The sequence below is a fragment of the Vipera ursinii genome, assembly GCF_947247035.1.
Source record: "Vipera ursinii genome assembly, chromosome: 1".
Taxonomy (NCBI): Eukaryota; Metazoa; Chordata; class Lepidosauria; order Squamata; family Viperidae; genus Vipera; species Vipera ursinii.
This window is the reverse complement of record NC_139512.1, coordinates 205,785,778-205,800,715: the sequence shown is the minus strand read 5'-3', so window position 1 is coordinate 205,800,715 and position 14,938 is coordinate 205,785,778. Positions and strand designations below refer to the sequence as shown.

The following is a 14,938-nucleotide window of genomic DNA, read 5'->3' as shown; positions in this document are numbered from 1 at the left end:
AGGTGAAGAACACTAAAAATAATATTTCAAAGAAACTGATAGAGACTTATTGGTGAAATCTTAGAAATGGATCAACTATAATTGTGCCATTGGATTCCTTTTAGTTTAGACCAGGGGTAGGCAACCTCGGCTCTTTTATGACTCATGGACTTCAACTCCCAGAATTCCTGAGTCAGCTATGCTGACTCAGGAATTCTGGGAGTTGAAGTCCATGAGTCATAAAAGAGCCGAGGTTGCCTACCCCTGGTTTAGACAAATGAATGATACTCATACTTTTTCCATTGGAATTACCTATGTGGTTGATTAAGAACTGCAATTAAAGGGGCTGGAATCCCACCGGCTAGGTTCATGTATGTGCAGCTGTGGTTGTTTAAAATATGATTTGTTGAGCAAACAACTTGGGTCCTCAGAAGCTTAAGTAATTAGTTGCATAACATTGGCTGCAAATTGACTAAATACAGATTACGGATACTGACAGTTGCTGTTTTCATAAATTACATTAAAATTGAAACCAAATATAGCTTAATTTGACACCTGAACCCTGCCAGAATTGTCTTTATCAGTGAGCCGGTATTTTTTATACTAAAGGGAACTATACTAAATTATAGTTACTCAGTGGGAAGACAGTAGAAATTATGAGTAGAAATTATTTTAAAAAAGGATGGATTTTTAACAAATTGCACTTGCTAATTGATGTATTTATAATTTATCTCACACGTCACCTGCATCTACAAAACTCCTTTCTTTCCTGGCCTTGCCTCAACCTCTTTAAAAATCACTCTGTGCATCTGATAAATTTAGCTTCAGTTCATCAAAGCTTATACATTTTTATAAATAAAGGGGCTGGAACCCCTTTTGTCAATCAAAAAAGGTGCTACCAGGCACCTGATTTTTGGTTACCACAGATTAATACAGCTCTTTATTTACAGTATCCATGTTGCAAAAACTTAGATGAAAACTGAAAATAGAACAAAGTACATTGTTGGTTTTGTGTATTTTTCTTACAGTCTTAAGTACACTTTAAAAATGATAGATATACTTGGATTTTTCACACTGGAAGCTAAATGCAAGACAGATATTGAAATATACTGCTTAAAATGCTTTTTGCAGGAAATAGTCTAAAATATTCATATTGAAGGATTTGTTGCAGCAGGTGTAAGTGCCTTTTAAAATTTAATGATGTAAGTATGTAAAAGGAGAGGAGAAGTAGCAGCATTTGGAAAAAAACACTAAACCACCGCATATGGTTTGTGTAGCTATAGCTTACCTCACACGTGGATCAGAACTTTCCATTTAAATTAACTGCAGTTGATCAGATTTACTGAGGTAACACAACACTGGGGAAAAAGTGACTTATGACCATTTTTCACACTTTGGACTATTGCAACGTCCCCATGATCACATGATGAAAATTCAGACACTTGACAACTAATTTATACTTACGACGGTTGCAGTGTCCCGGGATCGTGTGACCCACTTTTGTGACCTTCTGACAAGCAAAGTCAGTGGGGGAAGCCAGATTCACGTAACAACCCATGTCGCTAACTTAACAACTGCAGTGATCCGCTTAACAACTATGGCAAGAAAGGTCGTAAAATGGGGCAAAATTCACTCGTTTAGCGACATAAATTTTGGGCTCATTTGTGGTCGTAAGTTGAGGACGGCCTGTAAATATATTTCCAGGAAAGAAAAGAATAAGCTACCGTACTTGAAACATTGAATGTTGTTAACCGGATTAGAAGAGGGACAGAAAACTGCTACCAAAGGAACCAGAAATCTGAAACAGTCATCAGTTGTGGAAGTAATACGAGATTGGGAAATCTTAAAAACAAGATAAAACACAAATTAGTGAGGAATTACAGAAGCTGATCAAACAGATTTAGATACAGGTAGTCCTTGACTTACAATCACAGTTAGGGCCAGAATTTACATGGCTGAACCAAGGGGTTTTGTTAAATGTTATGACTTTTTTCTCGCAGTTGAGTGAATCAGACAGTTAAATGAATCTAGCTTGCACCATTGACTTTGTTGTCCAAAGCTGGCTGGGAAGGTTGCAAATGACAATCCCATGGCAAACCCATGACCCTGGGTTGTTGCAATCATTGTAAATACATGCCGATTGCAAAAAAAAAAAAAAACCCAAATTTTGATCATGTGACTGTAGGGGCAATGCAACGGTTGTAAGTGTGAGGACTGATCATAAGCCACTACTTTCAGTGTTTTTTGTAACTGAACAGTTGCTAAACGAATGCTTGTAAGTTGAGGATGATCTGTTTTCAGGAAAGCTTAACACATGATAAAGCTCAGCATTGATAGTTTTTTGACAGAAGGAAGGATGAACTTCACATACTATCCTCTCTATACTAGCCCCTAGGACAGGGGTAGGCAACCTTGGCTCTTTTATGACTTCAACTCCCAGAATGCCTAAGCCAGAATGGGTGGTTCAGGAATTCTGGGAGTTGAAGTCCACGAGTCATAAAAGAGCCAAGGTTGCCTACCCTTGCCCCCTAGGACAAACATAGGTAGATACTATTACGTTTATCTGCTGGTTATAGATTTTTCGGGTAGAATTAGATTGGGGAAGCTTGATTCTAGAACTTACATGTTTAATTTTTTTCATCAACAATGCTTCCAGTGCTTATAAGAACACTTTATTGCTACCAGGGGTGATATTTTTCACCATTTAAACAGCATATGTACACACACACACACACACACACACACACTGATTGGCTTTTGTATTTGGATCTGGAATTTTCTCTTAGGTCAGACTAGTAAAGATGTTACGGCTTCCTTCTTCCTTTTCATTGCACCTTTGTTTTGGGCCCATTGTGATCTGGATGAATTGAAGGAAGGACCCTTTAGATTGGTATCCTTTAGTTTTCTTGGGCAGGATAACAGCTACGATACTCCCAAGTGTGGGTGGAAAGAATTTCAGTTTAATACTACCAAGGATAGCAATTTGGGAAAGACTGGACAGGTGGGCGATTGGCCCTCTCTTATTAAAGAAGGTTTGGATGTTTTCAGGTAATTATCTAGAATATTTTAAAAAGTAATTAAAATAGATACTTAGGTATCAAAAGTTATATGGATAAATTTGAGGTGGGTTTTTTTCCCCTGTAATTAGATTACGCTGCTCCGGTTGCAGCTCTTTAAGGGAGGATGTTTGATTCCTCTAGATCCCTGTTTCTATATTGAGGACCGAATGAAGTTGGACTGGGATTTAAAAGAGACTTTGTTCTTGAATATTTAGCTATTACCAACCACATGGTAGCAACTGAATATCTGATAGCACAACTGTTATTTAATTGTCATAATTTGAAAACAAGCATCCCTATAGATTGTGATAGTACTATGGTATATACCTGTATATAAAAACATTGGATTGGATTCAGACTGCCAGATGTCTAGTGGAAAAAAGGGAATGCTCTTTCAGTCAGTTTTTCTGCCACCTGCATTCTCCTCATGTCCCCCCTCCCAGACCCGCCATGAAGGTTTGACAGGCCTTTTGAAATAGCTGTGTAAAGTTGCACTGGAGAGGAAAGGAGAAACCAGAAAATATTCCCTCTACACCAGGGGTGTCAAACTCGCAACGTCACGTGATGTGTCGCAACGTATCGCAACTTTTTTGTCATTGCCGGCAATGGGCTGGGCGCAGTTTCGCTATGATGCATCTGGCCTGCGGGCCGGCGGTTTGACACCCCTGCCCTACACCTACTGCTTCATTTTGATCCCTTTTATCAAATTGCAGTGCTGGCTGTAAAAAAAATAAATATGCAACCCTTTACAGTTTCCTTATTCTAACTTAAAACATTGGCCTGTCTCACTAGTATTTTGTACACTGATTAATAAAGCTTCATAGCTAAAAGAGCCTGGAATCTTCTGAATACAGAGTATATTCTTTTATCGGTGAAGTGTAAATTGTTGCATCAAACTTTTAAAAAAATTTAGACAGTATGGTAATTTCCACTTTAACAATTTTGGAAATGCAGTTTTTAGAGCCAATTTGTTGATATTTTCTAGTCCTCCAGAGGGAAAGCCCTTACACAACACTGATGCTATATTAATGCTATCTCATTTTTATCCTGAAACTTGAGAGCCTCCTGATTGTCTTGACCTTTGTACTGCATATATACATAAAAAAAATTATGGAACTTTTGAGGTTATATTCATATGCTGCTATTTCCTATATAGAGCCAAGATGGCCTTTTTTCTACCAGTATCAAACCATCAATCTTCTTTTTAAATTCAAGTTCTAGGACCTATATGAGGACTGAGCTGGGGGATGATATTGAAAAGAAAATAGATGCATAAATCATTTGCGAAGCAGCTTTTGGTTTATGCTACTCAAGCTGCAACTTGCATTAGCACAAACGCTTTTTTTTTTCTGAAACCTAAGTGGTTTAAAAGCAGGAAAAACAGGCAACTTGTTTTGGGAAGAAACTCACATTTAAATAGTTTTCTTTAGTATCACTTTAATTTCAGATGTTGTAAAAATTCAGTATAGAATTGGAAAGATAGTTAAGGAGCCATGCTATTATCACTGCACACATGTTGTCTTTAAGAAATCCATAAACCATCTTGTTATGCTTTGAAATCTTAGACTGTGCTCTTGATAAATTGTTTGTAGAACTTTAATACGATGGTAGGATAATACAAGTCTTAACAAATACCATCTTTTAAATCGCAGTAGACATTTAAAACTGACAGATAAATATAAACAGTTTAAATTGTTTTTCCCATACACAATAGATAAGTCAGTACGCCATAACAGTTGCTAATATTTCTGGATAGTTCAGATCGAATTGTCAGGTGCAATAACTCATTTTTCTTTAAATGAGAAAAAGCAGTTCTTCATAACAAGAATACCAGACATCCACTAGAATTATTTAAAGGTGTTTTTCAAAGATCATCTTTCCACCTTTAATAGCACCTATGCAATCCAATAATCATAAATATTTGCAGTAGTCGAGCATTTATGATTAAGTGTATTGGATTTGAAATGTATTAATAGAAATAAAGAATCATGCTCAGCTGAGCTTTTGGTTCACCAGCAAATAATTTTTAGTATTAAATTTTTAAAAAAGATATTTTATCAACAAAACATTGAATTAGATCCTTAGCTAGACATATTGGAAGGGAAGAGGGGAGGCAATAACTTTGTACAAAAAGTTAGTATTCAGAAGAAAGCCCTGCATTCCATTTTCCAAAGTTGGACTTCCACTTACTACATTTTTGAGCTGAGGAATTGAAGGGGATTAAGCCAGTGGAAAAACAATTAGGTATTCTTGGAGCCTCCTTTACTAAGAAACTGCTGTTTGGCATTTTCTATTTTGCCAAGAAACATCAATGGGCTCCCTGCGTGGTGTTAGTTAGATTTAAGCCTCAGCAAAGTCCATTTGAAAAGCTAATCAAGACTGGGAGGATGAAGAACTTTCTCTCATGGAATTTCTAAGCCCCGAATGAGAGATTCTAGCCTCCAAACAAATCACCATTCCTTGAAAAAAAAAATAGTTTTTTCACGCCCGTAATTATGACTAACTGAAGATATCTTGATCTCAGAGTGTGACTGACGTAGAATCCAACCCCATCTCAGAATATGGTGATTTGCAATGTGTAGTTCATGTATGCAATACAGTAGCAGCGTTCTGTGGCTAGGACCTTTTGACAATCTGGGATTTAATGTTGCCAGTTGCATACTGCTGGTTAATTACGTATGCATTTTAGTATACTAATAAGTTGCCTGCGTTCAGTAACTTGTGGCCTCTAACTGCTTCTTCTCTTCCTTCCTTTTTGTCATCCTGCAGTGTTCTGTGCCAAGGTCTTTGTGGCTAGGCTGCTCCAACCTGGTAGAGAGCATGTGCGCACTGAGATGCCTGCAGAGCATGCCCAGTGTCAGATGTCTCCAGGTGCCTTTCTTCTTTCTTGTTGTAAATGTGTTATGCGTATGCTGTGGTCATTGTTAAAATCTCTCTGGATTCAGTTTAAATTGTATAAGTCTTCTGAATGTTTTCTGTATGATTCTCATTAGTTTATGCAGGAGTCTTCCTTAAGAGGGCTCTGTAGGATACGCACTTATTCTTAACCAAAAACGGTAAGCATTTTGCTCTACCTGTTTCTTCAGTGCAAATGAAGAATGCATGTTGCCTGTGTTCATTTTGTGTCTTACATGCTGCAATTATTGGAATAATGGATGAAAGGAAGCATCAAAATCTTTACATATAAATAAGCAGGTATAAATCAATTTAATATATACTGCTTTTGACAATATGCTCTCTAGTGTACACACACACAGAGACAACACATTTTAAAGAAAGGGAATAAGTAGCTCTTTCTTTTAAATGTTAAATCATTTTAATAATAATATGAAATCTGTTTAATTGGCCTGAATTTCTTTAAAATAGGACATGACTAATTAAATAAAAACTGAACAAACAATACAGTTACTAGATATTTTGGTTTAAGTTGCAAATTAAGGTTGTTTGTATAGAGTTAGATTATTTCTAAAAAGAGCTGAATTAGTAAAATATTTTGTCTTATTCATAGATTTGACATCTTATACATGTGATTTTAGCAATGGAATTAATGATAGGGGAGCATAGAAATGTTTTTAATTAGCTAAATAAAAAAATGCTTAAAATTAGAAATGAAGGGGGAAAGCTAAAAAAAATAAAATCATACAGAACATGCATTTACAGACATACATGTCTCAATAAACTAAAGCCATTCATTCATGGTTGATCTTTATTAAACAATTCTGCAAATAACTGAAAATGCTTCATCATTTTATGTAATAATGGGCTTTTACAAAATATGTCTAATAAGCATTATCTGCTGTGAATTGCATAGATCTCACTTAATGAGATTTCACTGCACTGATTGAGTCTTTCCACAATGTGCCAAAGAATGGAACATTATTTAAGTAGGCAAAGAAATTGTGAATCTTGAAAGTTGACCTGGAGTTTGCGAATGTAGTGTTTATACATATGCTTAAATTTGAGGAAGAATTCCTTCCTCTTCCTCCATTATTGAAAAGAATAGTTGTCCCAACAATTTATCTCAAAAATTATTTCCCTGAAGTCATCTGAAAATTCATCATTGCTTTCAGAAAAATAAGGGATTTGGTGCTAGCTGTAACTGTTTTCTGCAGATAATAAAGCGACTAGTAATAAATAGTAAGAGAGTTTTTCTATCTCATCAGGTATTTGTAATTCTATTCTTAAGCAAAGCAAACCCTCTCAGTTAATACTCATTTTCTTCTGTGACTTTATATCCTTGTTGATGCTCTCCATTCTCATCTGAAAGGAAACATATTAGTAGTTCATCCTGAATGTTGTAAGAAATACAGTTTATTAAATAGACTATATGGTTATAATTGTGATATAATTCTGCTGACTTCTGTTCAGTTAAGCAGCTTTTCAATCCCCAACTTAACATGTACCGTAAACTTAAATTCTCTGAAGCTGGGATGTAAGGTACGTGCTGGAGAAGGAGGATGGGAAGTTCTTTTTTAATGAGAGGAACTATCCTTCGAATTACTAATTACTGCAGGTATGCACACCATGTGTGCAGACAGCCAAGGAATTCCTTTGAAGAAGTTACATGAACTTTCCAAAAGTTGCAGGTACTTTGACACTTCAAATGTGGGGTTTTTGTTTAGTCACTGTACTTTGTTAAGTGCCACTTTGTAACATTTTGCACAGCCCAAATATTTCTTTTTATATTGTTCTTGATTCTAAATGAAAAGTAAATTCTGTTTTTCAACGATCTTAAAAGGCATGTTAAAACAGTTTGTAAAAGTGTGCATTATGTTGCTTTGTGTTAGTGTAGATCGTTGTATGTTGGAATATACATTATAGATTCTCACAGTGAGGAAAGTCTGTCACCGCTAAATACTGCATGAGGCTGTTCTTGAAATGTGTGTAGTCAAATCAGTGAAAATGTGATATATGCTTGGAATGCTACAGATGGCAAACACAGAATTGGCTTGGCATTGGGAAAATATATGCATGAAAATATTTTCTGTAGTTTTGCTTATAAATGATTTATCCTTTTTAATTTTGGAGCTAAACTTTAGCTTTCATTACTGTACATTACAGTCATATGACATATTGGCAGAAGCAAATATAACCTCATAAAAATGTGACTGATAGATCAGTCTGACAATAACATCAGTTTTGTTTTTTAAAAAAAACAGTTTCTTTTTCTGGTATAGTATAAAAAACTGTATATCTGTGCTTAAACACAAATGAACTGTAGAATCAGAAATTGTACAATGGAACACCAAACCACTCACATAAATAAAATTTCAAAGAAAAATCCCTTCAAAATGAATAATTGGGCAAATAATATCGGAAATAAAATGACGTTTTAAATGGGTATGCTACATTTCTGAGATACTGAGTATTGTGTTTTTCAAAGACGGGAAATACTCCTCAAAATATGAAATTTTGATGGACCATGGACTCTGGGGCCTAATTCAAATAGTTCGGAAGCTACATGTGAAGAATTTATTGGATAAGTCAGATTCACTTGGGATCGTTATTCCTAAGTCTACGTGTTGATATTCTCTAATTTTCTCTCTTACTGACTACTTATGGGAGGTGAAGTCTTAACATATTCTTAACTGAACTATGAAAGGGAGATTTCAGGATTGTGATCCAGAGTTCACCAAAACTTTCATCTCCATGTGATGTAATGAAGAAGAAGAAAAGCAATATTGGCCTAAATAATTTTTTGGAGAGCTTGTTTATTGACCTGAAGTTATATTGCTATTAATTATATTGGAGGGATTGATCACTATAGAGAAAGAGTGATGACAGTCATAATAAAATCCTACTTGGCTAATCCTTCGTTCTAGTACCACATGGATTTTATCTGCCTCGAAGAAGAATCCTAGAAGTTAGATTTATTTTTCAAGAATATTGTTTATATGCTTGTAAATTACTTTGAGAGGAAGTTGTTAACTAAAAAGATGGGATGTGGACCATAGATAATAAATGAAATGAATGAATCTATTGTTTAATACAGAAAAGTATGAATGATAACGGAGCCACTTAATGGTTAAGGCCAGGGGTAGGCAACCTTTGCTCTTTTATGACCCGTGGACTTCAACTCCCAGAAATCCTGAGCCAGCCATGCTGAGGGGAGAGGTTTCCAAGCTGAGCCATGCTGGCTCAGGCATTCTGGGAGTTGAAGTCCACGAGTCATAAAAGAGCCAAGGTTGCCTAGCCCTGGTCAAGGCAGTGGGCTAGAAACCGGGAAACTATAAGTTGCGCCTTTGGCATGAAACCAGCTGGGTGATTTTGGCCCATTTCCTCTTTCTCAGCCCTAGGATGGGGATAGTAGTAAAGGTAAGATAAACCTTTATTACAGTCTGTGACTAACATGTACATACACACACACACTAAAATGCACATTAAAATGGCAGTTTAAATTACGTAAGTTAAAGAGGGGGAAAGGGGAAGAGTTGTAAGTGTATCACAGAAATGCAGTTTTGTTGGGACAGTTTTGGTTGCCTCCCTCCTGCAGGAGCAGGACCAAATTTGGCAACATTATGGGTAATAGTGATGTTAAGATCTGCTAAAAGATGATAGCCGTTAACAGTACATGCTAAACATCTTTTATGGAATGGGAGTCATGGGAGTCCCAAGCTGTGGAAGGGAATATTTTGATATTTGCTACTGATAACTGCTGAAGCGAGTGGATTGACTCTAGTGAGAGCAAATGCTCTGTGAAATCTGTTGTTTATTATTTATTTTTATTTATTTAATTTGTACTGCTAAGTTTGTAAGCCGCCCTGAGTCTTCGGAGAAGGGCGAGATATAAATGGAATTAAAATAAATAAATAAATAAATAAATTTGATTTGTATACTGCCCTTCTCCCGAAGGACTCAGGGCGGTGAACAGGGCAATAAATACTAAAATACCAAAATACAAAAATTAAGAAGAGATTAAACCATAATGCCCAGTACAACAAATAAATTACATAAAAACAGTAATAAAACCCAAACCCATTGGACCAGGCTGGCTTGTTCAAACAAATAGGTCTTTAGAGACTGACCATAATCAGCTGGCTTACTGGTAAGCCTTAGTGCTAAGCTAATGCTAGTCTGTATCAAGGATCCTCTTCTCCAGTGAACTTTTGCTTGGTGGTATCTCGGTGGTTAAGAAGCCATAGGGTACCAGTTTTTGTCAAATGTATACTTCCAGGTAGATTGGAAGTTACCTCTGTTAAGGGATGCCAGGTTTTTTTGGGCAATGGCAGACTACTCTTGAAAATCTTCAAACAAAATGGCAGGGGCTAGTCCAGGCAACTACCAGGAGTCAAGCTTTATACAAAGGCATGTGCACACAAAGATATAAAAGTTCAATGCTTTTAAAATTGTATGGTATGGGAAAGGCATATTATGATTTTAATAAAGAAAGATAAAAACTCTTCCAGAGCGGATTTATGGCAAGCTACAATGTCCCTTCTTGGATGGGAAGGCATCGACAGTGGAGATGGTAATTGGATATAAGCTCTGGATTGACGAAGTCTCTTTCCGGAGCAAGGGGAGAGTGTGAGATATCCCAGGTGTACTCTCCTTCTGAGTAGATTGCAGGAATATGTGATCAGCTTCTGAGTTGAGTGAGTAGGAGTCAGGGATTCCATGTTAGCTCACAATCTTAGCACAGCCTTTTTGATGTACAAAATGCAGGGTGAATTCCTCCTTGTGAAAGAGGTTTGTCGTTTGAGTTTAAGGAATTAGAAAAACAGGGTGTTTTTTTTTTAATAAACAGTAATAGAAAACGTAAAGTAATGATTTTAAAGAATTAAAAATGAACTAAGGCTCCAGATGGTTTTGAAATTTGTAATTTGTAATATAATAATCTTCCCCTTGGAAAATTCTGATTGTTTTGGTTTGGTGGAAAGATAACATAATAAGATGGTACTTTATTAGACTAGAGGGAATTGCAGAAAATGAAAGATTACTTAACAGAGACAAATACACAGATTAGACACATTAATACAAAATGGAACAAAATGTTTTAACAATGGCTGGGTTTTTTGGTGATTTGGGACTCATAGGTTGAGAAATTAAGAACAAACTCATGAGTGGATGATGGGCAAGTACTGGTAGAGAAAAATAGCTTATACCAGATAAAATTGAAATCAAATTGAATGTGGATTTAAATATGGCATGCTATAAGAATGATGTGCAAAAATGATTTACTTTTGCTAATTAGGAATGATTGACGAGGCTTTAAGATTTTGTTAATAATTAAATTATAATTTATGTGAAGAGTGCATTTGTTGTACATTAAAGAGATGGTGATAATTTACTAAAATTATACTTGTCATGATGAAGGTTAAAGTTGCTTTTTATTTTTTAAATTTCAATAGAAATTTATGCATTTTAGCAATATGTTCATCATTTTTACTTAGTTCTGTTTCAAACTCAGTTTTATACTGTTAAAACCTAAAAAGTTCTTTTGTCTACTAAAATCTTTCTAATAACTGTACGTTGGAGAACCATTGACAAGTATTTCTTCTGCCACCAGATTTTCTGTAACTTTTATGTTCTGTCAAAATCCTAATGTGTTACAATAAGATAGCCATTTGTGTTTGCTTATCATTTCTTTTCTATAGAATGCTTTTTTTTTTGCTGGGCACCTCAAAGGTATTTTCAGACATAACCTGGCTTTGTGTATCAGTGAGATAGGCAACCTAGAAATTTGATAAATAATAAGTAAATAAAATGTTTAAAATGTATATTAATCTTAGCTGTGCTGTTCCATAAATATCCATGTCACCCAAATCTCAAGTCAGGATGTTTTAATTACAAAAGCCTTCTTTTTCTCAGCAATATCCACTCTTTCATCCAAACTAAACAACAAGCTACAGATCAGATAACTCTGATCCTCCATTTTCTTTACACCTTGTAACACCTCACATTTAACTTGTGGGTTTTTTCACATTTAACTTGTGAGGTTTTTTTCCTCACCACACAAACTTTGGTATATCTTTCTGCCAGTGTTTAATTGGTACATAAATTGTCAAAACAGATATTGTCTGAGACAACAATAACGTTCTGTGCAAAAAATTCAATCTCAGAAATTCTCCCCCAACAATGTCAATTGTATTTTGTGCCATCATAACATTCAAGAATAAATGATAAATGATACTCTTAAGAAAACAAAGCAAAATACTTTCAGGTATTATGATAAGACAGTGGTATAAGCAGTTATTAGAATTCCATAATGTGGAAGCTGTTGTTAATAAGCAGGAAAAAAAAATATACCTCCTTTTCTGCCCCATCCCATCCCACTTTTTCATTGCTATCCACTGTCACGGTAGGTAGATTCTGGTTTTATAGTTGGAAGAATTTTTTTAAAAAAACAAAACAGTTGGATATGCTATGCAGAAAACAATCATAAAATTCTGGAGTGTTTTACCTTATGTTTAGAAAAGGAGATGATGCAGCATCAAGCAATCTGCTTGTCCACTTTTTACAGACTAGGAAAAGTAACAGATATGGCTGACATAGTTTGTCTTGGGAGTCAGTCTCACCTGGCTTTAACTTGAAAACCAACAAGTTGCACCTGCTCATTTCAAGGCTGTTGGGGTTGGGAAAGACTGTTCTCTGAGACTGGCTTCTAATTGGAGTATGCAACCATTAAGCTTTGGAGATTGACCGCCATGTGGCAGCGTCATATTTTATGCACATTATTGTACAGTGATGAAGGATGTAGCCTAGGTTGCTAATGCATGGGGCAAGTCACCACTGTACTGCATACCATTTAATCAGTTTACTTAAGAACCGTGAGGTATAATAACTGAACATATCAGCAGACTGGAGCTTTAGCAGAAGCTGCCTTTTTTAAAATGGTTAACTCAAGCCTTACCATTAAGAGGAATAAAGCAACTCAGATAAAAAACAGATGTATATAAAGTTATTAACTTTATGGATGCAAAGCAGACAAACATGCACCAGATCCTGCATGGGCATCATTGCTATACTTTCCAGCAGCTCAGGGACATAATGGCAAATACAGCAGCATGCAGGATCTGAAGCATTTTACCCTCTCTTGGATCTGAATACTGTGTACCTCTGTTAATATATTCAGAAGCCAGGTCAAATAAGAACATTAATTTGGTGTCACAAAGAGCAGTTTGATGCTGGGACAATGAACTAAGTAAGGTCGTTGATTCTCTCTGAGTTGATTCTCTTGTGGAAGTTTCATTTCCCAATTAAGTAACATCATCAGTGTTAGGTACTAGGGCAGGCATGTCAAACTGCTGGCCTGCGGGCCGGATGCATCACGAAACCACGCCCACCCCATTGCTGGCAATGAGGAAAAAGTCATGGTACGTCATGTGACATCACGTGACATAGCGAATTTGACATGCCTGCACTAGGGAGTGGGGCTAGGGAATGTTAATATGCAAGTGGCTTGCCCTGTCAACGTTGGGGAAGTGTTCTTCGTGGTTCCTGATTAGGCTGTGAATTAAGACACCACCAAACAAAGAGCTGTCTGCTTTATGATCTCTCTCTATACTTTTACTGAAGGCATTTAGAGAACGAACTTGGCCAATTATTTCAATCCATATGGAGGATGACATAGAACAGGAGTAGGCAACCTTGGCTCTTTTATGACTTGTGGAGTTCAACTCCCAGAAATCCTAAATCAGCATGGCTGGTTCAGGAATTCTGGATATTGAAGTCCACAAATCATAAAAGAGCCAAGGTTGCCTACCCCCTGACATAGAACAAAACACTATTGAAGGTACTGTATGTGACTGCTAGGTTATATAAAGCTTTAAATTATAGTTATAAGATCCTAGAACACTATTTTTATAATCTGAACTCTGATAATGCACATTGGTGGAAATATGTAAAGATGCCTGAATATTGTGAAATATTAAATTAGGCAAGTGATTTCAGTATTAGAAAAAAGTTTCTTGTACAAAAGGTTTGCAGGACTGTATTAATTTTATTTTTTGTTTTTCTCATACTTTTTCTCCTCTCCTGATTTAATTTTCTCTTCTTCCCTCTTTAAAATTAGACTTTATATGTTGCTAAATAAACAGAACTATAATAAGTGTTAAATAACTAAATATTGGGTGAATCAAATCCAAAAAAAAATACTTCGTTTGAAATGTATGACTGCCAGGATATTAGGTAGTTGTTCCACTGACCTACATTTGCCCATAGGCATTGCGTGACAAAACTAGGTCAACTTCTGTTTCAATTCTGTACTATGTCTTATTCCCTTTAGATCATATGAAAGTGAACAGACTTTTGTGAATCTTCTTCCTATGCTGTTTTTTCTTACATAATCTCTAACGTTACAAATGCGTAGTTCAATACACAGCAGTACGGAATCTACAGATTTAAAAACTGGATTTTCCCCCTTTCAGAATCCAGTACACCAAGTTTTGACTGGCCAAACCTCCAACTTTTACTCCCATTTTTAATAGGTTCTTGTTCCTCAAATTATGGTAAAGCCTTGTGGATCATACCCATATCCTACTATTAAGGCAACTGCTGGTGCTAAAGCTGTCTTAATTGCTTGATTAGACAGAAAATGCTAATATAAAATGAATGTGCTACAGCGGGCTTGTCCCATCTCACAGGCTTTCCCTTGAATTTTGACTTCCCAGTGCAATGCAAGAGCAGCAAGGTTGTGATAATTCTGTAAAGCTGGATGTTGTTTTATATCTGTTTATAAGTTGATTTGGCTCTTGTTTTCTGAATTCAGACAAATTAGAAAGTGTAACAATCTGCTCAAGAAAATCTACTGTAGTTAGCTTATAATTTTTTAAAAATGTGGAAAATATCAGTTTTCAAACTTAGCTTGAATGAAAATATTCCCAAATGGTATTTAGTTACTTTATTGGTAATTATTAAGCTAGTATAGAATCGATGCAGGGAAACAAAATTCCTACTAAATA

General features: G+C 35.9%; 1 protein-coding gene across 6 annotated transcripts in view; it reads left to right on the top strand.

The window, feature by feature from the left end:
- The window catches only part of FBXW11 (F-box and WD repeat domain containing 11), a 79,235-nt gene that overhangs the window by 15,434 nt on the left and 48,863 nt on the right, over positions 1-14,938 (top strand). For 4 of the 6 annotated variants that reach the window (XM_083349296.1, XM_083349300.1, XM_083349298.1 and 1 more), the window contains one exon: positions 5,808-5,909. The exons of the other annotated variants lie outside the window; for them this stretch is intronic. In XM_083349296.1, coding sequence (XP_083205422.1) covers positions 5,808-5,909 — 102 coding nt within the window. The remainder of the gene's footprint in view (positions 1-5,807; positions 5,910-14,938) is intronic. 6 annotated transcript variants of the gene reach the window in all.